Below are 27,718 nucleotides of genomic sequence, written 5' to 3' on the forward strand. Positions count from 1 at the left end.
CAAGCCAGCAGCTGCTTCGGAGAAAGCCAAATGCTCCTGACTGTCCCTTCCCAGCAGTGTTGGGTTGCTCCCCCAGCACCACTCGACCCCCTTGCAGACCTCATGGCAACATCTGCACCACCTACAGCCCCACCAGCTCTAACCCCTGTCCCTGTGCCAAGGCCATGCCTCAGCACTCTCCTCTGTGCCTTCACGACAGACCCCAGCAAGCTGTTGAACACAGCACTTTGCTGCCTGCAAGGTTAATCTACAAGGGCTCCTGGCTCCCTGAAGAGGGAGATGCTTTGGCACAGCCGGTCATGGATGTGCAAGATTCTTGCTCCAGGGCTGGAGGAATCCCATAGTGACTGCACCAGCTGGTGGGTAAAAAATAAAATTCAAGCTCTGATGATTTCCTCTACATCCGTTTCTCTCCATCCCACTGTAATGGGGTAAGGGGAAATATATATATATATATATATATATATATATATATAAAGAGGTGAAAAGGGAAGAATTGAAAGGAATTAAAAAGGAAAGATGAAGAGAAAGAGAAAAGACAAAAAAAGGGTGGGAGAGGGGAGCAAAAAAGGGAGGAGAAGGGCGAAGAAGTTTTAAAATTAGAAGAGGGGTGGAAATGGGAAAATGGGGGCAAAGGAGAGAAAAAAAGAGATAAAATGGAAAAGAGATAAAATGGAAAAGGGAGAATGAAATATAGGGACAGTGGGGGAAAAAGAAAAAAAAGGGGAAAAGAAAAAAAAGGGGAAAAGTAGAAAAAAAAGGGGGGGGGGGGGGATGAAACGTGTAAAAGGAGAAAAGAGGAAAAGTGAATGAAGGGAGAGAGAAAGAACGGAAGAACCAGAGGAGAAAAGCAAAAGGGATGAAGAGGGGATAGAAAGGAAAGGGAAACGGTGAAAGGAATGGGAAAGAAAGAAAAACAGAAGGAAAAGAAAAGCGTGGGGAAAAAAATAAGCAGACAAGAAGGGAAAAAGAATAAAAGGAAGAAGGCAGGAGGGAGTAAAATTGAAGGGAGACGAGGAAAAAAAGAGAGAGAAGAAGGGGGCAGCAGGAGGAGGAGGGAGGGGACACCGTGGGAAGCGCAGCGGGGCCGCGGGCACCTGGGGCGGGCGGGGGGCGGAGAGGCGCGGAGGGGGCGCGGCGGCCGGTGCCGCCTCCGCCTCCTCCTCCTCCTCCTCCTCCTCCTCCTCCTCCTCCTGCTCCTGCTCCCGTCCCTCCCTGGATGCGGGGCTGCCGGGTGAGCGCCGGGAGCGCAGCGCTGCGCCTTGCGCGCACCGCCCGGAGCCGGGCAGGATGGGGTGCGCGGGGCTGCGCGTCGTGGTGCTCGGCTGCCTCCTCTCCGCGGTGAGTGTCCCCGGCTCGGAGCCGGCAGTTCCCCGGTGTCCGCTCCTTCGGAAGGGGTTTGGCGAAGGGTTTTTGCTTTGGGCAAACTTTAGGCAACTTTGGAAGCGGTGGTGGTTGAAGGTGCGTCTCCGCTGGGTTTCCCTTTCTCTGCATAGTCCGTGCAATAGGAATCGGTTAATTAATTAATTGTCTTTCGAGCTCTGCTTCCTCTTCAAGAGTGAGAGGATCGCGGGAGCCGGAGGGATTCACTTTGGGTTCTCGGTGTTTTCTATCAGGACTGACTCTCGGTTTCGTTGCCATCCAGCCTTTGCAGCCTGGCTTTCAGTTTGGTTCCCGGCCGGGAGCTTCCTGCACCCTTCCGTGCAAAGCTCCCCTGACCCTGGGAGCAGCGGGCTGACATTTTGGGGGAACAGGGAGCAGCAGGGCAGGGTGCTCCGGCACAGAGATCAGCCACCGGGAGAAGTTGAGTGAAGCACCGCTCTGTGCCACCCAAACCTCATGTGGATGCAATGTTTGAGATGAGCAGAATGTGGGAGCAAAGGATGGCTTTTCTGGCTGTTGTGTCCCCTGCTTACAATTCCCACGTTTGCAGGTCCCTGAGTGGGGCACTGCTGTTTCCATCCCCGCTGCAGCCGGCTGGTAGCACGCTGGAGAATTAGCAAACGGGCTTGTTTCTCCTGTGCCTGGCGCTCACACACACACACACACGTGTGCACGCAAAAGCTAATTGTCTGTGCAAACAGTGCAGGCACGGGGTCGGATGCTGAACATTTCACCGAAGCTCTCATCTGTCACCTTACTCCTCGCAGTGTCTGATTTTTAACAAGACCATTCATTTTAATTCAGCAAGCTGCAGGGGGAGGAGATGGGGAGCTGCTTGTGGCTGAGTTTCCCTCTTATTTCTAATCCCCTCCTGCACGTTTCATTCCTTGAAGGGTGTGATTGTCTCCCCAGAACGCTGTTGGGTTGGGTGAGGTTGCCCCCAGGAGCTGGGTTGTGCTTTTGGTACTTGGCAGCAGGTTGCTTCTCTTCGCTCGGCTGGTGACAGCGGTTTGCCCAAAGCTGCTCTGGTCCCCAGCAGGCAGAGGCAGCACAACCCAGAGAGCGGGAAGTTACCCAGCTTTGGGACTACATCACTTGTGTCCCTTTTCTTCTCCCCTTGCCCCATAGGAAACAAGACAAATGGACTAATTTTATTATTTTTTCGGCTGTCATCACGAGCTACCCAACCACCTGCATCACTAAAGACTCTTCTTTGTAGAAGAACAGGCTGGGAAAATGGATTAAAGTATAGAAATAAATAAATAAATAATGGCTAGGCAATTAGTTCCAGGAATTCTACAGATTTTGCCTTAGGGAAAATCCAAAATAGTTCATGGCCGGGGCTCGAGCTGGGGAAGTGAGAAGGGGGTAGCTCTCCCACCAGCTGCTGGAGCTGCTCCAGCTCCCGCTTCCACTGAAGCCCATGGCAAAAATCCCATTTCTTTAAACGCTGTTGGCATGAAGAGGTCCTTTGGGGCCAGATCCTGCAGATCAGTCATGCAGTCTGCTGAAGTTTGACACGCAAGTGTTGGTAGGATCAGGCCTGTATGGCAGTGCGTTTGGTCCTATCAATGAGCGCAGACCCACGATGCTTTGGGACAAGGGCGATCTGCAGCATCCATGCAGCCCAAAGGCAAGCTCTGGTCCCTTTTCCACCTTTGTAGGATTTTCTTGTTTTGTACTTTATCTCACTTCCTTGCGTCGGTTTAGTGGAACCGTTGGTTGCGGTGGCTTTGTCGTTCTTTTGAACATTCCTGGCACCTGGCTTGTGCTAGTGGGTTAGAGAGTTTTTACAAGCTCCTTATCTCCGCTGATCTGCGAGGTGACTAATGCTGAGGTGTCTGATGCCAGAGAAAATCCCTGTTGTTTTTGTTTCTCAGCTTGAGACTGGGAATCGGTGCGCATTTTTAAAGCAGAAACAGTTCTGTGATTGTAACAAGGCTCTGGGATCAACGATCACTCAGCAAAGTCTTCTCATGCAGTTTATTGTGATAACTTTTATTGGTGTGTCATTAGAAAAACTTTGTACGAGAACAATTGGCTGATTGAGAAGTTCACTGCTATAAAACTGTGGTGGCACTGTGACTTCTAATTGCTGTCATAAACTTTCACCTTGGCCTCTCATGATTTACAGATGTGGAAAAAGGAAATTGGGTAAATTTTATTTACTGTGGTTCAAGCCATGCACACCAGAGTCCTGGTTCCTGCAATGGTCAAGTTTAACACTTGGGCGAAAAGTGCTAAATTTGGGAGGCCGGGTGTGCGATGCAGTGTAAATCCAGAATAATCCCTATGGGGTTCTGTTGGGTTGCTGGCCCAGAGAGCAATGAATTGGAGATGCTTGTGTCTAGTAAATGGGAAGTGGATAATTCGAATGACTTGGTGGGTTCCACGTGCCTTCAAACTGCAAGATATTGGAGTAGCCAAGTCTGCCCTGCTGGGTAATTTGTGTTTTTCTTCAGAGTTTTATTCTGCTGCTGCCATGAGGTGTACGTGAAGGAATAAAAAAAACTCGGATCTGGTCCTTCAACAGCTTAAATGTAAATGCTGGAAACAGGATCATTTAAAAAAAAAAAAAAAAAAAAAAAAAAAAAAAGAAAACAGTTAAATTTAAGTTCATGGGACAACCACTTCAGCCATATCTGCATCTCTTTCATCTGCCACTGACTGGGAATCTGAGAACTGAGATAAATACACTTAAACCAAAATAATCCATGTTTTGGTGAAGAGGCAAGGTACTTACTAGAATCCCGTAACCTAACTCCTGCATCCAACACAAGGTTCATTTAGCAATGAAATTATGTGTTTGAAAAAGGCCTTGTCACAAACCCAGTAATATATCCAAGTTTTGTGATTTATTAACATTTATCTATGTATAATTGCATTTATTTATTCATTCAAAGCCACCTAAGAGCACCAGGTGCCCAGTTACTTCTGGGTAACTCCAAAAGTCTCATTGTCTCTGTGTAAGACTAAAAGCTTTCAGAGTACAAATTTTCAGCAGTGCATATTTTTAAGAAGCCTTCATTTAGGGCATAATGAGGCAAAAGAGCAAAATAGGCAAAACTACAGTGTCTGATGTGGGCTGGGGGGGAGGCTATGTGGAATATTTAAGGCTGTTTAAGCAGCGTGGTGCTGCAGCCCACCCACAGGGGGATTCACACCACAATCTTCACACCATCCTGCAGCCGGGGTCGGTCCCCAGCAGGGACACTCTGGAGAAGCAGACACGAGGGGGACCACGATGTGTTGTAAAAGGAGACAAGTCCTTCCTGGTGTTTTTTAAAGAGAAGGGATAGTTGCCAAATATCCAGCATCAGAAAGCAGATGGGACCATGGACAGAGAAAGCTGTCTGGCTTGTTAATTCGGGTGTCGATGTATATGCTGCTTCATTTTTATCCTTTTTTAAAGTGCTCTAAAAATATTCTGGTTCAAACTCCCTCCCCGCTGCACTGTCAGCTGGTGTGACAGCCAGAGGGCCACGCCGAATACAAATGCAGGGCAGGGTCTGTTCTGCTTCGTGGAAAGTCTGGCTGGGGAGGGCTTGGGATGCTGCTGCTATTTTCTGGTCTTGGTTTTGCCCTTTTGTAGTGGTGCAGCTGATCAGTGGATGGCTCTTCTCACCCCAAGGGTGGCGGTCACAGCACTCAGTAGATGCAGAGCAGTGAGGTCTGCTGGCAGTTTTACGGATGGACAACTGGCATACGAGTAGGGGATGGGACTGGTTATGAAGGAAGTGTTTCAGCTTTCTTGAGTCTTGGGAAAGAGGAAAGAATGAGACCTAAAGAAAAATGGATTTGGGAAGGTCTGGGATGGCGAGCCAGGCAATGCTGCTCTGTGGTGTGGTGTAGCTGCCCCAAAGCCCTTCAGGCTACGTCTGCTCAGCCTGTGACTCAGCCATGTCCTTGGTGTGTCGCTGCATGTGTCACTGCATGGGCTGTACTGTACCTTGTCTCCTTAAGGGATAGCTTGTACAATTTTCAGGAAAAAAAAAAATAGCATTTCCCCTTTACCAGATGGTCTCCAGCAGAAGCAACTGGAAAGACTGGTATCTAGTGAAAATCAGTCTTCTGCTTGCCACATCATCTGCTGACTTTGTAGGACTGGGTGGTTACCAGGTATTTACCAGCCACAAATCCTTGTTGTAGATGAAGAAAAGGGTCAGGATCAATTGTCCTGCTCAGCATCAATTGTCCCTGTACAGCCAGATCTGCGTGCACTTGGAGGTGGTTTGTCACACCTGCATGCAATCAGTGGGTCGGACGCAGGAAAGGAGTCTAATTATCTACATGAAGAAAAATGTTGTTACTCCAGTTTGGATGAGGAGCAGGACTTAGCTTGGTTTTATGAGCATGGCAGGTCCTGTCCTGTTCTCCTTGTGGCACAGTAAGATCACCGCCGTGGCGTGGTGGCGCAGGGGATGTAGGTATATGCTGGTGCCTCAAAGGGATGTGTGATGAACACAACCCTGCTCTCTGGTCTCATCGACTTTCCGCCTTCAGTATTAGAAAGAAGAGAAAAATCCCATGAGAGGACCAAAATCTAGGAAACACAGCCAGGAAAAATCCCCAGCTGTGATCCAAATGTGTGGGTCAGAGATGCCTGGAGAAGCAGGAGAAGGCCTGGAGCTCTGGGCCAGCAGGTGGGTTGGAGAGCGTGGCTGGGCAGACAGACAGATGGACGTGAGGCTTTCTGAGCCTTCCCATGCCATGGCACTAGTTTGTCCCTTTTTGAGGCAGGATTTCCCACAGGGAGTGCTGAGCACTTGGTGTTTCGCTGCTCCCCCCTCTCCGGGCTCCCAGACGTTCTCCAGAAATCACGAGCTCCGCTCGGGTGGGAACCCAGCCAAGGCGGGGAGCGTCTGTGCCTCTGGAAATGAGATCCCAGAGGGCTGCAGTGGAAGCAGGACCGGACCCTCGGTTTCTCTGTCTGGGAGAGGAAGGGAAGCAATGCCGGCTATCAGATTGGCCTCCGTCCAGAGCTAACCCAGCCAACACCACGTCAGGGAGGTCTCGTGAGTGGCTCGTGAAGGCCGTTCACCAGCTGAGCGCTCTTCTTGTCACCGTTCCCTTTTTTTGGAGCAACCTGCAGCTTGTTTGGCCTTGTGCCTGACCACCAGGGATCTCTCTGGGATGATTCATCTCTCCAGGCACAAGCTTTACCTTTCACATTACCAGACCCGTAACTCAGGAAAACTTCATTCACTAGCAAGTGCCTCGGGGAAGGTCTGAGATGCAGGTGGTGCTCCCTGCAGCCGCCAGTGGCTGGATGTTCCTAAAATCCTTACACAGCCCTTCTGTTTGTTGAATGGGGCAATGCCAGACTTCTCCAGCTTTGGGTTTTTAGATCCCTTAAAGGCATCTGGAGATGTAAAGTTTCCTTCTGATAAGGATATTGTTAACAGTGCCAAGATGTTCTGTCCCCAAACTTCAGCTTGACTAGAAGCATCTGCTGGCTATTAGCTTTGCTACAAATCACTTTTAAACTACTTAGGCTCATGCACAAACCCTGATGAGGAAAGAGATATAATAGCACGAGCAATTATGATTAATAATTGCCTATCCACACAAGTATAAATAGCCTGTGTGAGCACAGCTTGACCTGCAGGAAGGCAGCAGGTAGGGTTGAGAGGTGGAAGCAAGTGCGATATATTTTGCTGTTACAGTTCTTGCCTCCAATATTCATCACCCACTCCTCCATCAGCTGTGCAGATGCGATGCCTTGGAGTGAGCACAGCCCTGCTACAAAGTTAGCGTAGGTGACATCAGGATTAAGTCCAGCAATTCTTAGGTGGTTGGTTTGTAAAGTGAATTCAGGGACACTGGGATGTGTGCTGTGGGCTGCTCATGGCAGGAAAGCACACATTAGTGCTGCTTTGCTGGCGTTTTATTGTGCCAGATTTTATCTACAGCACTAACTTATATACGTACAGAGTATTTCCTGGACTTAAAGACCTATTTTAGCTTCTGAGCTGTGCTTGAATTCTGGAGACCCTGATGTGGTTTACATTAACAAAGTCACTCTTCCAGTCAACTGAAACCGTGGATGTTAACAGCCTTCAACTCCTCCACTAGTCACATTAGGTGGATTTCTTACCCCCAGGGCAATCACTAACCATCCATTTCAGTGTTTGAGCTGGGAGATTTACACTTCTGTTGTTTCAGTTCAAATTCAGGTATTAGAAATTAATCGGGAGAGTTTTCTAATTCAGGATCATTTTCTGATGCATTTCACTAGTGGGATGGGCAACGGACTTGGTGGTGCTGGTTGGATAAACTCTTCAGGACTTCACAACTTGGCTTCATTGATTTGCATTGATTTAAAGTCAGGAGGACACCAGAGGAGGTCAGGAGGCCCCAGCTCTATGTTTGCTGAGCTGCTGTCCTCATGATCCTCTTTTCCCTTTTACAGCTGACTTAGGGCTGTTCCTACTTGAGTTGTGAAGCTGAATATGAACTCCCCAGGGGCTCATCCCTGTGAAATTGCACCTCATCAAGAAGGAAGGGGAAAAAAAATCAATTTAAATACAATTCTTTTCCAGAAGGGAAAACATCAATACTTTGTGTCTCCTTTGTAAATCTGAAATCTATAGGGTATCTTTTAAAAAGATGTTTATTCAAGGCTCCAACCTTGATTTTGTGTTTTAACAGATGTTTCAATTAATACCTGGTGATCCATAACATCACAATTAAGATCTGAGCAGCGAGTGTCTCCAGGGCCCTTATAAATGTCACTGTCTATCACAACTAATCAGCCCCTGAGCTTCCTTGCAGGTGACCTCGGGATGGGAATCACCTTGCAGATCAGGACACCTACGTTTTGGCATTTCTGCGTAGGTGTCTACACATGACCCAGGTGATTTGGGATCCCGGTGTGGTCGGGCTCAGTAGGCACCACATGCCTATGTTGTGCACCTTTTTTGAGCCCTCATTGATGGTAGTTGCAGCTCACTCAAACCCCGTGTAAATACCTACATTTAGAAGTCTTAGGCTGCCAGCCAAATCACTCCCCAGGTTTCCCATGTGTTGTATAAGAATGGGGAGAAAAAAAAAAAAGCTCACGCTGAATTTTTCCCTGCAGCCTGCTTTATTCGCTACTCAAAAGCTGCTTTTATCTAATTTTTCTGAAGTGGCCAGGCTGCTGCTGTTCAAACTTAAGGAACATATGCCTTTGCAAAGCAAAAAAGAAACAAAATATACTGAATGTGATGCCCCCTGCCATCCCCACTCCAAACCCCTTGCAACTCTATACAGTTGCGGTGAAATGAAAAGCTGCTTCAGACCTGACTCTTAGCATGTTTATGCACTCAGCTTGGAAGCAGCCAGAATCCAAATCCTGCTGCAGGTTCTACCTCTTCTGCCATTATTTAGCTGTAGCCAAATTCAACTCCTAATTTAAATGACTGCAGTGATTTATTTTTTTCCATCCTCTTTCCCACTAGAGACCCCCAGCTATTTATCAGGGGAGGGTTTCATCCCCTTGTGGCCATGTGGGATGTATTCCCTTGCTTTTTCTTTAAGTCACCTTTCTTAGCCCTCAGGAGCCTGCTGAGCAGATTAAAACCCACTGTCCTGGCAGTGGGTTTTGTGGAGGGGTGGAGGGAGTGAAATCCTTGTAGTTTGCGGGTAGCGATGGCAGTTCAGCAAGGAAAGCCAAGGGATGCTGCTGCTCTCTTCCCCTTTCTGAGTCTGTCTGTGTGTTTTGCTCAAGCTGGGGACCCTGCAGGGATTCCCTCCCTGGGGAGCTCTCTGGGGGCTGCTATTGCTCAGGGGTCATCTCAAAGCAGAGTGCAAGCACAGAGGAGCCTGCCCTGAAACAAGCCACTTGTTTCCTGAAATAACTGCACCCATCATTTCCACCCTAGCTTTTAACCATAATCAGGATTTCCTCCCCACTTTTTTTTTCTTTTCTTTTTTTTTTTTTTTTTCTTCCCCACAATAGAAGCAGCTTTTCTTTCTGCTCAGCATATTCAAAGGCAGAAAAATGCTGCTGTTGAGACAGTTCCCAGCTTCACAGGGCACCAAAAGGAGGCCAAGCTTTACGTGGAGAATTACTGACATGCTCAAGTGTCAACTGCTAGGCTGCCCGCATTTTTTGGGGGACTGACATTAAACACGACTGCAGAGCTCTGTGAGTCTTAGCTATGCCGTGCTCTTAATTCCTGTGCTGTAATGATTCCTCTTGAAGAAGTTCCCCCCAGCTTCCTTATTTCTCCACTCACTGACTTGTGTTATGCAGTTTTCTTTTTGGACAATTTCTCTGTGCAAAGCTTTTTTGCCTTCTGTAGCTTTGCCTTTGGGGCATGAGATGTGTTTTTGGGTGCAGGAATTCTTGCTCACTCACCCCCCTCTACCCCATTTGTTTTGAAGCACCATTTGCAGAAAAATCAACCATGTTCCCCCCTGCCCCACTCCTTTTACCCTTCCCTGGAAAGCTGTATGTGTTTCAGCAAATAGTATGTCAGGGGCTTATCTTCAGGCTGTTTGTGTACAATGCAGATGAAGCAATGTTTGTCAAGGAAAGTAACAGCTTATATTGGAACAAATGAAATAGATTATATTAAAAACACAGATACGCTTTCAGACAGAGCAGTGCTTCCGGAGTGCTGAAAGAAATAAAGCCTGGTAGCAATTGGGCTGGGTTCATCCTGAAGACGTTTGTCAGTGGGACAATCTGCGAGAGAAATGTGCTGCTCAGAGAGCATGGTTTTTGCAAAGCTATTGCTACCATTATTCTGTGTTCCAGACCTATGAAATATCTCCAGAAGCCAAGCCCACAAATCACCAGCCATGGTTCTGTTGGGCATTACAAACCACAGACTCGGTGGAGATGTTGGTTTTTATGACACGCTGCTGTTTTTCTCTCATCTTGGTTCTTGCTGTCTCAGAGCTGAGAGCTCTCGCCCACCCTGCAGCCCTACAAGGGCTGGTGGTCCTACCAGCTCCTCCCTGCCAGCACAGTTCGTCTGCTCTACAGGTGCTAATTACTCTTTTCTCTGTAATTAACAAACTTGACTAAACTCAGAACAGTTATTTCCGGCCTACGCATAGCCTGAAATTTCCTGACTGTTTCAGAGTTAGAGCTTTAAAAGCTTTTTTTCCTTTATCTCTATTAGTTTAGTGAAAACATTACATTCTGTATATCATTAGGCGATCATAGCTATAGCAGTACTTAATAAAACTGCGGCATGAGTTAGTTTTAGAGATTGTATTTTTATGGTTATTCCCCTTTAACCTATTAAAGTTCCCTTTTTCACAATGGTCCTTTGACTGGGAAGCTCTTCCAAAGCCAGACAGCTCTCGTGGTTTAACCTCCTTGGCCAAGCCCAGACAGTTTTGTAGATAGAAAGGAAATTAAAAATCAGAGCTTGCTGCCTTGGGTCTACTTGACCTGAGCCTCAAAAATGTCTTAAGGGACCAATAAGCATTTGAAAATATTTATAAAGCTAACTATAAAGCTGAAGCTTTGGTTGTCTGTTCAGCTATTTTACTACTACGTTATTGTTACAGGCAGATAAAACCAGGATTTATTGAAGAGGCATGTTCCAGAAACACTTGATTCACTTGTGGAAGATTAGCGAAGTAAAGGGCTGATAGGTTGCAGTTTTTGTTAGAGGAAAGACACCTTGTGTGCTCATCAGAACTGTATTTATGCTTTGGAAAAACAGATGTAGAAGGGAAAAGAGTCCACATAGCTCCTGCAAGTTATGATGGAGATGTCAGTTTTTTTGGGGCCAGCCAGGATCTGTGATCCCAGCATGATATTTGCACAAGGAGTTGGTGAGGATGTGAGATGAGGGAGAGGAGGTGGTTAAAATACAATGTGGAAGCACTCCTGCAAGCAATGGGCATGAGAAACACAAAAGCAGCAGTCACAAACCCCAGCTGCTCTCTGTTCCAAGGCCAGCCTGAAAATCTCCTTGTTACTACACTGCACGTTTGGGATAAACCTCTTGTCGGGTTGATCACAGGGTCTGCTGGTCACGCCTGGGTTGGGGCCACCTAGAAGCATCCTGGAGCTGCAGCATTCCCTAGGGACAGCCCGTGCTGGCAGTATGAAGCAGCCTGGGTGCACTTCTCTCCCCTGTGCTGCCTCTTTCCAGGCTGTTTTTCCTCTGCGTATTGCTCCAATTTTTTTTCTCCCCCTGTTCCTCTCTCTTGAAGATCTGACGGGATTTGTTATTGCACAACTGAAATCATCATCATAATAAAAGGGCAGCGGTGTCTTTGATTTGGGCTTGCTTTCTTCTCCACCACGGGACTGCTGAAAAGTCACATCTCTATTTCTATGAGGGGTATTAAAATGCTTGGCAGGTTGGTGCCCCTCTACTTAGTAATTATTTCTTCTCTGCCAGTTCACCACTCAAGCCTCCCAGGCTGTCAACTCTTGAAATAAGTATTAAATATATATTGCAGCCCTGGGAAGGGAGTCCAACAGGGCAGAGTATAACAAACCTAAAGATAAATGCTTGCTACCCCGCAGAGTAGCCTGGGGAGAAGTGCAGACAAGGAACAGCATCTGCTAGGGTAACTGTGAGTAGAAGATGAACCAGTAAATTGAGCTGCAGCTGGTGAGCGGCAGCGGTTCAGGTAAATGGACTTTCTGTGAAGGGTGAGCCTAAAACTCACTCTGGAAATAAGAAAAATATACTATCTGCTTATTTCTTTTCACTTTTATCTGCCTAAACTAACTTAATGAAGATGAAGCAGTTTATATGTGGTTAGATTAGCCTAGCAAATCGATACCAGGGCATGGTGCAATTACCTCCTGCACGTGCACTCGAGATAATGTCTGGGATTGAAAGCATCTCTAAAAGTAGAAGGCTAGCGCTGGCACAAGAGTGTTTGTACACTCGATGGGATTGAATTTGGCTGGCTATAGGAGCAGTGCTAAGAGCCAGAAAGTCAACTTCTTGTGCGATGGAGCTCAGTCCATCTCTGAAAAGGATGTGGTATCTGTTCCAGGGGAGCTTTCCCATATGATGTGTACGTTATACAGTTGCCATGCAGGGAAAGAAATTGGTGGGGTACTGTTCATGATGCAGTACTGGCCCTCCTGCTGAAGAAAAAACCCTGCAAAGCAGAGCCAGGAGCAAGACATCGTTGCAGTGCAGGAACGGAAGGGTGGCTGAGCTTGGAGATGCACCCAGGCTTGGCTTGGACATCACAGAGAACTGGAGGTTCAGACATGAACTTGGAGAGTTACTGGTTTGTTAGGGAGGGCAGGATCTTTCTAGGGTGTCATATAGTCCCCCCCAATATTACAGATTAGCTTGTTTTCTACTGGAAACTTCCCACTGATGAGGCCTCTCTTGGCAAACATACTGGCCTCTTTTTTTTTTTTCTTTCTTTTCTAAAATATGCTTGTGAGTGTATTTGGGCCTGCTGCAGGACACGTTCCTGTTGCAAGAAACCCAGAGTGACCTGGAAGGCTTTGCTCTGCATGTGACAGGGGTCATTACTCCCTGTCCCTGCTACCACTTGTTTCGAGGAATCCATCCACTATTGACTCAGGCCTTCCTGTACCAGCCAGCAGTGTCGTCATTCAGGCTGTCATGGGAGTCATTGCCATGAAGGGAAAAGGGTTTTGTTAGGGAACAGAGGCAGGGAACAGTTTTTTCATCAGAATAATGATGCTGGCCATATGCTTAGCGTTCAGCCGAGGGATTGGGTTGACAGTCGCAGCACGGTGTCTCATGGAGCCGATGAGGTCTGTGTCTTGTAAACATTTTGTTTCGGGAGAAGAGAGACGGGAATTCATATTTCTGATTGCTCTCCTATGAGCCATAGGAAATCTCTCCCAGATTCTTCACACCGTGCTAAAATAAGTTTAAAAATGGCCCTTCTCTCCAGAAATGACACAATCAGTTGCCTCCAGCTGTATGTGCAGAGAGACATGAGCTGCTTCCAAGGGGTAGGCAGTTGGGCGATGGGGAGAGCTTAAAGCTCACATTTTACTCTGATACTGAGGTCTATTAGTGCAGAAACCAGTATATTTCTGCACGGGTCACCCAATTAGTAGCTGCAGCTGACCTCTGGGTGTAGGGCATGTGGTTACTGTGAAATGAGATTTCATGAATCTAAAGGATAAAATCTAAAGAAACTCAACAGATAGCTTCGCATTAGTCCTTGCTGAGTGTTACCTTCCAAATGTGTTTCCCTTTAAAAAATAAAAATAATAATAAAAATACCAGCTTGAGGAATATTTTTGGAAAGGTGTATTTTTTTTTTGCTTGTAAAGTTTTTGGGGTGAGAGGAATATTTATTCTTGGGCATGTCAGTTCTTCATTTATTGGGGAGAAAAATGGAGTAGTTTTTACCATTTTGTCTTCTCATCACAGAACTGGAAAGCTTCATGAGTTCTGAGATATTTTTCTTGACAGAAGAGTGAATAGAGACAAAACTTGCTTTTTATGGATTGTTCTTAAACCTTCTTTTTCAGGCCAGAAAATGACCAGAATGTGCTAAATACTGTCACGCCTTTAAATGATGGCACAGCCATTTCTGGGAAGGATGGAAATGTCACTTTGCTAGTTTGCAGGTTGGAAGATTGACACATACAGATAAGGGATAATGACCTGCATTGTAAATCGTAGACCAGATACTGTGAGTGGAAGAGTTTCAGTATTGAAAGTCATTCAGTAACTATTAGTTTGAGGCATATTCAGTATTAGTTTGGGGATTTCTAAATCATTTCAACAGAAACTGATTTAATCAGGGGGTGGAGGGGTGGGCGGGGAAGAATAGGCTTGGAAATATTGGGCTAGGTGAACATAACAGAGTCATGACCCATGAGATCAGGCTTTTGGTGTCTCCTGTGGAGCATGTTACTGGGTACCCCCAAGTTATGCTGTCCCTGCAAATGGGTAGTGTTTCAGTGATGTGGCACATCTGGGGGCCAGGAGGGAGAGGGCAGGAGGAGTTACCAAGGCTAAACTGCATTTTCTGCATTAAATTTGATGCAATAAGCTGCATTAAAGAGACATTTGGAGATCAACGTGTCAGTCCTTGGGTTCCTCTGGGAGATGGTTATTTCAGCCTCTGGAATCCAGCACTATGTGGCTGCATCGGTCTTACTGGAACTAAAAATAAGAGTAACTTCCCCAAATAAAGTAGTGTGCGATCTTCTGTCAATCAGGAAAATGCTGCTGTGTTCCTCTGATGGTGCCTTTCTGATAGAAAGTCCCATCGGATCATTGCAAACACCATGAGTTCAAGACCTCGGTTTTAACATCTGTCTCAACGTCCCTTTCCCTAGTGGAAGCTGGCACTGAGAATAGAAAGATAACAGCATGCAGGAGCTTGGTCATTTATTCATTCAGCCCCAGGAATTTAACTAATGGTTGTGCTTGGGAAAATCCTGCCCTGCGGTTACCATCCTCAGCCAGAATAAATCAGCTTAGCTTTGCTGATGTTACCGGTACTGTGCCATGCTGTTTCAATGCTCAGGGAAAAAAAAAAAAAAAAAAAAAAAAAAGTAACCAATGGAGTGGGATACTGTGGCATTACTTTTACTTCTAGGAATGGGACAGATGCATGGCTTCAACCAGGCTGAAGGTGCTTTTGAGACAGTGGGGAACTTTTCAGTTGCCTACAAAGATAAATAACAGCATAGAAGCCAAGGAGCTGAAATTAAAAGTATAGAGGGTTCAGCCAGATATACAGAGGTTTTCTACATACCTTCTTGTATAGACTCCATGCCCTATATGACATTTTCTGATCCAAAATTGGGGTGAGGAGAGCTCGTGAGGATAGTCTCCAAACCGTTACACATGGTTTAGCAGAGTGTGTTTGCTGCACAACCTGGCTGGAGAATGAGGAATACGATGCCAGAGGTTTGCATGTTTCTTTTGTAATCAGTTAAGTGTTCTCACTCTGATAAGCAAAGCATGATTTTAATTAAAAAGCCATTCCAGATGGATTTAATTTGTATGCCACTGAAAAGGCAAATTACTGTGACTATAAAGAGAAAAAAGTGTGATGAGCTTCTCATTGCAGTGAATATAAATCCAGAGGGGCTTGGATCCTAAGTCAGGGGTTGTTTTCCTACTCCTTGGAAGAAGTGTTGGGATTTTTTTACCTACATCTTCTCAGCAGAAAGGAGCAATAAGGTATCCTTGCTTTGACTCCAGGTACTTTTCATGCAGAGTTGGCAATTCCTCAGGGATGTATGTAACAGCTCGCTGAAGACCTGTAAGTCAGGTTAAGAAGTCCACGACAAATGCAGGTACAGACAGACAGGTTTTGACAACCAGGTTTAATTCTACTGGGACAGGGCTGTGTAGCTCCTGTTTGTCGCTCCAGCCTCAGGAAGGAAAAATCCCATTGTCAATGGAAGCAAAGAAAAACAGATGATCCAGCTTGTTTTATCCACTTCTAAGTTTCACAGGACTCTAAGGGATGGAATAGAGGGAAAAATAATCTCTCTCCTTGAGCTTTCTGGGTGGAGAAGCAGGAGGCAGTTAAGGCATAAATTTAATTGTGCCACCCAAGGGGGCTGCTGCTCTTGGAGCCACCCTTGACCTTTGTTGCCTTTCTAAGGGCTTTTCAGAGCAAAGCTGTGAGTTTCAAGGTACTAAATGCCTCAAAGTTAAGTGCTAAGGAAAGCACTTAACTAACTCTATTTGCTATCCCTTACATATGCTGCATTAATTTGTCTCACAAGAGCAGAGCAGAGGGGGATGGTTTCCTCCCTCGCCCTGATGCCCACGCTGCTTTTGGTGCGGCCCAGGACACGGTTGGCTTTCTGGGCTGCAGGCACACATTGCTGACTCACGTCGAGCTTCTCATCCACCAGCACCCCTAGGTCCTTCTCCTCAGGGCTGTTCTCAATACATTCTCTGCCCGCCTGTATTTGTGCATGGGATTGCCCCCGGCCCAGATGCAGGACCTTGCACTTGGCCTTGTTGAACCTCATGAGGTTCTCGCAGGCACACCTCTCAGGCCTGTCCAGGTCCATCTGACGTGGTGCCCATACCACACAGCATGGTGTCATCAGCAAACATGCTGAAGGTACACTCAGTCCCACTGTCTACGTCAACACCAAAGATGTTCAACAGTGCCAATCCCAATACTGACGCCTGAGGACAACACTCTTCACTTTGATATTGAGCCATTGACCCCAACCCTGGTCATGATGTTAAGCTGTTGAATGAGATGTTGTTTGCCAGATAATTCTAATAATCAGCTGTCTGATAGAAACTTGTATTATTAAGAATATGAATGACATTTTTACCAAAAACTGATGTACTTTCACGTCTGTCAAGGGAAAAAGAGAGGCTGGACCAGAAATGGGATGAGATAGAACGTAGAAATACCACCCAGAATTCCCAAGGGTCTCTCCAATTTATGTTTTTTTAAAGTTTCTTATTTCTTATATTCATCCACAACAGTATTTCCAGTCCATATAATCACAATTACAGTCTGGAGTGCTGCTGTAAATAAATGGGGTAGGATTGCTGAGTTTCATTTTCCTAAAGCACTTTGCAAGCCTCGGTTTTGGATGTTTAGCTGGACAGGCCTGCTGGGAGCACATGGTAGTGGATGGCTCCTTGCCCAAGAGAGAAAGCTGTGTAAAAAGAGAGCTCTCTCTTTGGCCGAAGTCTTATGATCCTGTAAAGTACATCAGTTACAACTGACAGTAAATGTGGCTTTTACCACTTAAATGGTAGGTTTTATATTAAAATAAATGCCTTGTAATAAGGTGCTAGCATTTAATTTTAGGCTTTGTTGCATCTTTTCTTTCTTCACACCATCCCACTGATGTGTCTTCATTGTGAATCCCTTGATCCTCAGCCTGGGAACACGGGAATCAAATGAAGATATAAAGCCACATTTCCACACTTGGAGAAGCCACTTTCTCTTAGAAATACTCATAGCTTAATAAACCTGAGGGATGCACAACGCACAGCCGCATCTTGGTGCCAGTTTTGCCATGATTTCAAAACACTCCAGCTTTGTGCTATGTCAAATTGGAATAAATTCTCATCTACAAAAAGCAGTCCTTGGTGATATTTGCAGCACTGGGGATGGGATGTTCTGGGCAGGAAGCAATCCACTGGGGCAGGAAACCCAGTTAAGTGAAGTTACTGCAATAATCAGATAGCCATGAACATAATTTGTCATTGCAATGAGCAGGCAGGGCTGCTCAACAGAATATCCCTCTTTTTTACTTGCTGGTAGGTGGTGGAGCTGGAAAGAGATTCTAAAGGTCTTCTGTCCTTCTCAAGCATGGCATCTGTTCCCAGTAGCCTCTGTTACCTTCTCTGCAAGTGATTCCTTCAGTGGAACAACCTCTGCCATGTCTGTAATGACCTTGTGCGACCAAGGTGCATTTTTAGCTCTGCCTTTAGCTGAGCCTTGGGGAAAAGGTTACTTTCTTCATAGGAAGCAAAAAGCAATTGGGTTGTGAAATCCCAGAACTGCAGATGTGTTCTGGGTCCACGTTCTCAGATTAGCACCCAGATGAGGCTGATAAGAGATGTACCGTGCACCTCTCCTTTACGCAGATAGGGCGCCCTAAGATAGCAAGAGGGTTGAAACACTGTCCCACATATCTGTAAGTGTAATTGCACAATCCGTTTGTTGTCATTAGGTGAAGTACATCCAAGTACTTTGTAATTGGCAGTCGCAGCCAGAGTTCACTGTGTCCTCGGTCAAGTACTCTGAGCCTGGGCTGTGGAGTTCTGCAAAGCCAGAACTAATGACATGGATATCCCTCCTTTGCAGACCAAAAGATAGCAAAGAAAAGTGTAAATAGTGTTTCTTCTTCTCTGGAACAGTGGGGTTCTCAGACTTTTTCTCAGACTTTTTCTCAACCTTTTTCTCAGAGCCAGGTACAGTCTTTAGCCAGCTGAGGTAGTCTAGGGTCCCCAGGTGCCTGTGTAGAGAGCACAGGTCTCTTATGCCCTTCTTCATACTGGCTAGCCAACGAAGCCAGCTGTGCTGCATTGGGCAACAAACTTCAGGCAAATTAATTCTACCTTGGGTTGCTGGATATGCCTCTGTGTATACAGAGCCCAGCTTAGCATCACCAGTTTGCACTAGTGAAATAACAATAGCTGCTAGTCACTTTTGGCAAATACAAGAAAAAATAAAAAAGCAAAAACATTAAAAATAATGAAATGATTCTGAAGAAGTGACGAGAGTTTGATTTCTCATTTATTTGTCTCCTGGCTTGCAAACTGTCAGTATATTTCCTTTCTGTACGCTCATGATGACTAGAAGCCTGCTGCTGCTGCTTGTGTGTTGGCTGCAATGCACTGACCATACCACGATGAAGACCAAATACTACAAAGCTCCTGGTGAAACCCTGGGATTGGCAGCACCCAATGGTTCCAGCAGCATCAGTGTAACTTTGCTTTGTCTCTTCTTGTTTCCTGATCTGGATATTTAAGTATCTTCAGGCTTTTTTTCTAACAAAAGGGCATTAGTCAAAACTGAGTGGCCGTTAAGTGGAGTTCACAAGGATTTCTGTGCAGCATTTCCTCCTCTTGAAGTCCAGAACGTTACTGAGACAGAAGTTCCATTATATGAATGTGTTTGTTTCCAATCATCCAGCAGTGAGAGCAAGAGGACTTCCATGATTAGAGGCCAGCAGTTGTTTGAGAAAATCCAACTGGAATTTAATGTCTCAGTGCATGGGCCAAGATCAGACATCAGAAGCCTGGGAAGTCTGTGTAGTTGTAGCTATATTTAGATTAGAGTAATTCCTGATGGGAAGGGTAGATTATTTTATTTGGCTAGTTATTAAAAACAACTAATTTTCATTAGTTACCTCCAGCAAATTGAATCTAAACCTGTTTCTGATAAAAGCATAACTCACACTTTGGACTCTCCTTTACAGGAGCTGAGATGGACAACTCAGCACATCCATTGCCCCTTGCCCCAGGTATTAATCCAGACACTCTGGAGAGAGTTCAAAATTTGCTTAAGTTTCCACTTTGTATCTCCTTGTGTCTTTCTCTGCTAGATTGAACTGCCTTGTGGTAGAGTGCACCTCTGAAGATATTTAGCACTTAATTCTATCACCTAAATATTGGTGCCCAGAGTCTACTGAGATAACCGTACAGTAAGGGCATCCAGGTGTTGCTCCAGAAGGATGTAAAGCTCCTATAATTGCTTTTATGGCTCCTTTCCACACCCTTTCTTGGTCTTCATTGCTCTTTTAAAATGCCTGATATGCATCAGGCTTCCCAAGACAGTGTGGAAAAGGAATATTATCTTTCTACTCTTCCTTGCTGTTCAGTTTATACAGTGAACAGTTGTGTTAGCCCTTTCTCAGCAGCACATACTGGGAGTTCATGCTGAATTATTTACCTCTTCTAATCCCCAAATCCTCTGCCATAGAACTACTTTTCCAGAATTCAAGCTGCCATACTGGAGGTCTGCACTGAATTCACTCTTTCTTGAGCACAGCTTTTGCATTTGGCTGTGTTCAAATAGGCCTTTGGCTGTGTTCAACAGGACGAAGTGCTCTTAGGTGCAAGTTATCCAGGCCTGCAGATTTTGAATGTTTATCCCTCGTAGATGTTGTTTAATATCCGTCTTTGTTACTAATGGACTGGAAAAAGCTTCTTCATCATAATCAGATACATGCACATTGCCCTGCTGCTTTCCAAATACAGATCAAAATCACACAATGAACTTTCCTCTACTAGACCATACCATCTGTAAAATTTTGTTTGTTGTAATTCATGTAGAGAGAGCGGGAACCTGAAAGTAATAACATCTTGTTAATCTCCTATTCCTAATAGCTGCATATTTTTCCCAGTGTCTTAAGGTTCTTCTAAGCTTCATGACACAGCATTCCAATTTCTTTATCTTTATTTTCCTTCCATCTAGTAAATTTTGCTGGGTTTGGGCTGTTTGTTTGTTTATTTATGTATTTTCACTTCCAATTGCCCCTTACTACTTCCTAGTTGAACTGAGATTAGGTTTTACTCAAAGTTAGTCATTTGGATTGGGAAATTACGCTTGGCTTGGATCGTTATATTTTGGCCACCTGGTTTGTATCGCCAGAAGAACCATGATCTATCTTGCAGCACTGAGTGCAAATAGGGCAGCCAGGGGCCACATGGTTAAGGAGGTACCACATGATCAGGCTGGTGCCTGGCTGGCCACCAGGAGAAGAAGACTATGTGGCAGGTAGGACACACAGGTCACAAAAGGAGAACAGGAGGTTTTATTACAGAAGCATAATTCAGGAAAGGATGGAGACATTTTAATAGAATACCACAATATGCTGGAGTTGCTTTCTGGTAAAGCAGATCAGAAGTTGGAGGTGGGAAAAAGTTAACAGCATTTTAACGGGATCCTTCTAAAAGTGTAGACACAAGGTCCCATGGAAAGGTATGAAGAACTGTCAGAGAAGAGCACATAAATTCAATGATCCATTTGCCAAAACTGTTCATTCAAAATTCAGGTTTTGATAAATGTTATTTGTTCAATGAAATTTCCCAGAGTTCAGAGAAGATGTAAGAAAGGCACTTCATTCATTCCACAGAGAGATAGTTTTGATATTGTTATGAACAATGTAAATGTAGTTTCATTAACAATTTTATGGCTAGTATAATTAGTACTACCAGAGAATAAATAAAATAAATAAAAAAAAAAAAGCATGCCATGCTTTAAACTCAGCTTTCAGTAGGTAGAATACATACAAAAGGGGATCTCCTGCTATGTGTCATTATTTCTAGAGATATGTCTGTATTTATAGAACATATTCATGTTCATATGACTTGGATAGCAAACTTAATAACTTGGCTGGGTTTTCTGTGTTAATGTTTTCAGAAAATTCTTGGAATATGCTTGTTTTGAGTCCATACTTGAATTGCTACTGTGTTGAATGCCTTCTGCAGGAAACCTGTGACTTCCAAGAATTTGTAAGGTGGAAAAGAAACCTCTGATTAAAAAGTCTCCTCCAAAACTTCAGAAGGGAAAGGGAGTGGATTTATTTGTATTTTGTTAGTGGTACACCTTTAAGATGGCTTGCATTTATTTCCCATGAGGTGTTTTGTGTCTAGAAACATTGACAGCAGCTTGAGCTATCACAGAGGGATTTTTAACAGGGCTCTTTTAAACCTGTTTATACAGTTTCATCTTTACATACATACAGAGCTTCTTGAAGCCATATGATTTATCTTCTGTGGATGAACACACTTGACTGAACTCATTAGAGAAATGGAAAGTGGATACGGATGGGTTAGCAGATGACATCTTTCCAGGTGTGTTCTGAATGAATACCCTAACAAGACACTGGTATAAGCTGAGGATTACAGGCTCACACTGATTGTTGTAAAGTTACCCAGCAAGACATTGCTAACGTGAAGTTGTCACAGGAAAAAAGGTGAAGGAATATCATGGATCACAAATGATTTAAAAGGGCCTCAGCAGATGGTTGTGTTTTAATGAGGACACAGAGTATGAAGCTATGTCCATCTCAAGTGGAGTCAGAGGCTTGGAGGAGTTATCAACAATCTGGGAAGAGGAGCGAGTTTTGCATCTGTGTGTGTCAGCTGGAGCTATCACCGACCCAGTGAGCACCTGTGTTTGAACAAGGAGTGGAATACATCAGAGCCGTAGGTGCACTGTGGATGCTCCAAGGAGGTCTTGTCCAGCTTTGTTGATGGCTCCCTGGAACCTGTACCACTTGCATCAATACTTAGTGATGCTGAAATCTCAGAGACATGTCAGGGTGGAAAAGAGCATTTTTGAGAGCATTAATGTGCTAAGTGTCCTGCTTGGCCAGATGATGCATTCCAGTCTGCTTATCTCAAGGGACAGAGAGGTTCAGATGTCGAGGGTGATTGTGCTTCAGGGGTAACAAAGATCCATAGGATGCATGTTCCTGGCCAGGCATATGAATGGTGGAAAGAAGGTAAAACCACAGCAGACAGAGATACTTCTCTGCAGAATCATTCCCCTGGTTACCTACATTCCTTCAATGTTACTTTGAATGTTAGCTTGAATGTGATTCATTCCTTATTTATAATAAGGAAAGTCCTAGGCATGCCGTGAAACCTACCTGGCTGGGGAGCTCTGAGTGAGGTTCATGTGTGTGCATGTGAGCTGCTGGGGTTTATAAATGGAGAGGAACTAAAATGAGGAAATGTTGGCTTTTTTTTTTTTTTTTTCGTCAACAGCTGTTGCTGTTGCAGGGCAAGGTTGGATTTTTGCCCTTCTTTTTTTCAAAATGAACATACATGTCCAGGAGATATTGGAACCTGTCACGGCACTTAGGGACTTGGAAGGCATGAGAGGGGATGCCCTGTTCTGATAGCTTTTCTGCTGCTCCTCTGAGGTGGTGTTATTGCTGGTATTTTCCTGTTCATTTGTAAGTGACCTAGTGCAACATAAAGTTCATTGGAGAAGGGCATTCACCTGTCACAATGACGTTACCAGAATTTGCTTAAAGTTGACTTTGTTATTAAAACTTTGATAAGGGATCTGAAAGAGTTGTATTTTGTTCCGGCTCCTGATGAAACATTTTGTCCTCCCCAACTTGGTTAGCTTCTTTTCGCCACTTACAATATCCAAATTTCTCCATCTTTTGGGCCTGTTTTAATTTATTTTCAAAATGAAGCATTCAGAGCGGGTGCTAAACATGTGGGCAGCCCCACTTTCATTTGGCTCTTTATTACATTAGGCTGTAAGTAACATAAATAATAACAAGCTGGAACCGAACTTTTGTTATGGTAAAAAGAAGTGGCAAGTCATCCCTCATAGACTTTTAACTGGAGCACATATGTCCATTTTTGGGTAAAAGCCCTGGACCAAGCTGGAGAGAATCCAGGCAGGGTCAGAAGAATGATGCAAGGTCTGAATGGTAGGGGGGGAAAAGTGAAAGAACTTGGGATGTTTATTCTGGAAAACAAAACACTGAGGGGTGAAATCACAACTTGTCTTTAAGTACAGGTTCATGAGGGGAGAGTCCTGTTTGATGAGCTTGATTTCCTTTTATGATGTTACCCAGCTAGTTGACCAAGGGAAGCCAGTTGATGTAATCTTTTTGGATTTCAGCAAAGCTTTCGATACTGTTTTTCACAATATCCTTCTGGGTGAAATGTTCAGCGTAGAGCAAGATAAATGCATAATACAATGGGTGAAAAATTGGCTGACAGGTTAGGCTCAAAGAGTTATAATAAATGGGGTTACATCAGGCTGATGGCCAGTCATTACTGGGGTTCCCCAGGGCTCCATTTTAGGGCCAGTTGTCTTTAATGTTTTTATAAATGATCTGGACGCAGAACTCAAATGCATTCTAAATAAGTTTGTGGATGATACTAAATTAGGAGGAGCTGTTGACTTCGTCAAGGGTAGAGAGGCCTTGCAAGAGGGATCTTGACGAATTAGAGGGCTGGGCAGTTACCAACCACATGAATTTTAACACAAGAAAGTGACAGATTCTGCACTTGGGTTGGGACTGTCCTGGATATAGGTACAGCCAGGGGATGAGGGGCTAGAGAGCAGCCCTGTGGAAAAGGATCTCGGGGTTCTAGTAAGCAGCAAGTTGAATATGAGTGAGCAATGTGCCCTTGCGGCCAACAAGGCAACCATACCCAGGGGTGCATCAGGCACAGCGCTGCTAGCCAGATGAGGGAAGTGGTTGCACTGGCCCGATTTGTATTGTGTGCAGTTCTGGACATCATAATATAAGAAGGACATATAACTATTAGAGAGTCCGAAGGAGGGCTAGTAATATAATAAATGGTCTGGAGGGCAAGACTTATGAGGAGGGGCTGAGGTCCCTTGGTTTGTTCAGCCCAGAGCAGAGCAGGCTGAGGGGAGGCCTCATGGCGGCCTGCAGCTCCCTCACGAGGGGAGTGGAGGGGCAGGCGCTGAGCTCTGGTCTCTGGGGACAGTGACAGGACCCGAGGGAATGGCATGGAGCTGGGACAGGAGGGTCAGGCTTGGTGTTAGAGAAGGTTTTTACACCCAGAGGGTGGTTGGGCAATGGGACAGGCTGCCCAGGGCAGTGGGAGGGGACGGACTCCCCAGGGCTCCCTAGGCACAGAGCCTGCCAAGTACAAGAAGCATTTAGACACCACTCTCAGACATAGGGTCTGGTTTTTGAGTGCTCCTGTGTGGAGCCAGGTGTTGGACTTGATGATCCTTGTGGATCCTTTCCAACTCAGGATATTCTATGCATGATTTTAAGCATGTGAAAAGGCTGATGCAGGTAATAATAATAAAAAAATAAAAATAGTAACTGTTCTCCATAACCAGTCTGGATAGAACTAGCAATTCACTCCATAAATTGCAGTCATGGATAGCCAAAATCTGCGTGATGGTAGATTATAGAGAAATCCAGGAATCGATTAGGGACAATAAGGACTCTGTGGAGTCTCTATCTCTGGGAAAAGACGGGATAAAAGCTTACCAGAAGCCACTGCTGGGACTATTTCTATATCACATGGGGATAAAATAGTTCATCCCTTAAGAACCATCCTAATTTATTTATTTATTTTTTTAATCTGAAGTCTGTGAAAGTGTTAGCTAAATGGTTAAAAAAAAAAAAAAATCCCAACGATTGCACCTGCTCCTTTTTCTCTTGGCCAGCTTGAAATCATTTTGTAACCACAGTTTCCAAATAAAACTCTGCAAATTTTCAGTTATCCTCTGTTCTATGGAACCAGGAATCTGAGTTGGAGCTTTTGAAACAAGGAACAAAACTACCCTGCTGCTTTCACAAAGGGAACATATCTGACATAAACGTGTGTATTTGTATGTATTTGTAGGTACAGACAGATTTTTCTAAATTGTCTGTCTCTTACATTTAAACTTGTGCATTGACATAACCTGTAACTAATATCTGAGTTAAAAATATCTGAGCAAAAATACAGTAAAATACAATCAAAAGACTGAGAGAAATCTGGTCTTGACCATTTGCATAGCGCTGACCAACAGCGTCTGCTTTGGACATGCAAACCCAACTGGTTTGAAGAGTCAGTCTGGAAAGGCTCTTCCACTAAGTCATGCCAGTCAGTGTTAAGCCATTCCCAAGCAGTGCTTTATTTCTAATCCACATTTGTCTCATTAGAGAGTTCAGTCACAGGAATTTGTTAAGCCTTTTTTCAGCGTAAATAGTTATCCTCTGTAGGAAATTGTCTTATGTTTTAGGCACTTACTGGTTGTGATTGATTAGACTTTTTTTTTTTTGACTAGGTAAGTTTAGCTGAGATGTTTTGTTTTCACACTGGCAGGCAGTTTTTCCAGACTTTGAATCATTCTTAGAATACCATTCTTGTGTTGCTGAGCAAGTTAGCCAGGATCTATATTGTGCCAGCTACCTGGAATCTAGGTGAAATCCTGGCTGTTTTGAAGCCAATAGAAATCTCTTTGGCTGAAGTTTGTGTTTTACAACCAACCCTCTCAGTGCAGATTTACTGGTTATTATTTTTGAAGATGAGAAAGGGGGCACATAACTATATACCTGACCTTTTGCTGCATAAGATGTAATAGTATGACTACTCTTTGAGTTCAAGTTTTCCCCAGGGGGTTATCCAAAATGTACCTACAGAACTTTTACAGAGGACAAATTTCTGCACTATGAGGGTTGTGCAGCAATGATACAGGTCATCTAGAAAGATTGTGAAGTCTCCATTCTTGGACATTTTTAAGACTTGGATAGAAAAACTGGTGACTTACTGAGAGTAGTCAGCATTGCTGTTACTCAGCATGCTACTGCTTCTCCCTCATCTACTTCAGCTTAAATGCTCAAAGGGGAAAAAAATAAAAAATAAAATTTGAATTTTTTGCCCTTGAAGGGGAAAAAAATGGCATGTTCTCATACTGTTTTCCCCAAAACCAATGTTGGTTTCAGTGACTATTTCTCTCTCTCTCTCTCTCTCTCCTTTTTTTTTTTCTTTTTTTTTTTTCTTGCCCTCTCCTCCTTCTCCCCTGTCTTTCCAACATTAGTGTAGTTAACCTGCAGGACTGCAGTTTCTGGAACACCTGTCTGGTATCACTGCTGTCACTTGAATTTATGTGACCAAGCATTCAGCATCAAAGGAGGCTGGAAAGAAGCCAGGAAATATCAGGTTCTGGATGAGAAATTGCAGAGCAGACAGGTGCTGCCAAGGCATGGAGGAGGAATGAAAATCCGGGTTTATTGGCTTTCTGACTGTGAAGGGCTGATTAATCCTGTCTGTCTCATCATTGCTATCTTGAATCTAGGTTGCAAGGATCTCTTTGTTATAATTTACTGTGTTCACACTCATTCCTATTTTTAAACTGTGTTTCTGTGGTTCAGTTGTTAGTATTCATCCCCTGAGGGGGAATTTCCCAGGTTGGCTGGGCATTTACTAGAAGCACCATCATTATCCTTTAAATTATCTTTCTCCATCCCTTTGTGTAAGGGTCCGTGCCTTCATCTCCAGTTGTAGGCAAATCTGCATTGGCCATATTGGTCATTTGAAGGCATGTATAATTGTGTGACGGATTCTGAACCCCCCTGCTCACTGAAGCAACCAAGCATTGCCCTCTGAGGATGTTCAGAAAATGCCACAGGAAGTATTTGCTTGAGACAGAGACCATGTGAAGAGAATGTTGTTCACACTTGCGACTTCCTTGGTTTCCTCACAGCTCTTATGTTAATCCCCATATCAATAGTTAGGGCAGTCATTTCCTTTTGGCATGCAATTAGACTATTTACTGAAGATAGAAAAGATCAGATCCATCAATTTTCCTCTGTCAAAAACAAACAAACAAACAAAACAGGGACCTTATAAAAAAAAAAAAAAAAGCTATTAATTACAACACCATGATTTATTTTTGATAAACCATAGGTTGTATTTTATCCATAACTCCATTTGCTATGATGTTTTCAATTGTTCTTTCCTTCAAGTGGTGTTCAAAAGAATGTATACTTATGTGCTCAGATTAACTTGCTAATAGGTGTCTGGATCTTTTTTTCCCTCCTCCTTTGGTATATATATGTGTATATATATATATATTAAAAAAAATAAAAAAATTACATATGTTGACTTTCAGCCAGATGCTACCACTCCCACTATCCAATCTGAGTCAGTCTCACCTGTATGCCTGGCAAGATCATGGAGCAGATCCTCCTGGAAACTGTGCTAAGACACACAGAAAATAAGGAGGTGATTGGTGACAGCCAGTGTGGCTTCACTACAGGCAAGTAATGCCTGACAAATCTGGTGGCCTTCTACAACAGGGTTACAGATTGGTGGATGGGAGGGCAACTGATATCATCTACATGGACTTGTGCAAAACATTTGAAAATGTCCCCCATTATATCCTTCTCCCTAAATTAGATGGCCTTCCTGTACCTAAAGAGGGTCTACAGGAGAGCTGGGGAGGGACTCTGTCA

The 27,718-nt window shown here is 44.4% G+C and overlaps 1 protein-coding gene across 1 annotated transcript in view; it reads left to right on the forward strand.

The window, feature by feature from the left end:
- The first annotated feature begins 1,185 nt into the window (after nt 1-1,185).
- Nucleotides 1,186-27,718, forward strand: part of LOC101790354 (vasoactive intestinal polypeptide receptor) — a 114,534-nt gene continuing 88,001 nt past the window's right edge. Inside the window, exon 1 of the mRNA XM_005023238.5 lies at nt 1,186-1,341. Coding sequence (XP_005023295.1) covers nt 1,291-1,341 — 51 coding nt within the window. The 5' untranslated portion in view covers nt 1,186-1,290. The remainder of the gene's footprint in view (nt 1,342-27,718) is intronic.

The sequence above is a fragment of the Anas platyrhynchos genome, chromosome 2 (assembly GCF_047663525.1).
Source record: "Anas platyrhynchos isolate ZD024472 breed Pekin duck chromosome 2, IASCAAS_PekinDuck_T2T, whole genome shotgun sequence".
NCBI classification, from domain to species: Eukaryota; Metazoa; Chordata; class Aves; order Anseriformes; family Anatidae; genus Anas; species Anas platyrhynchos.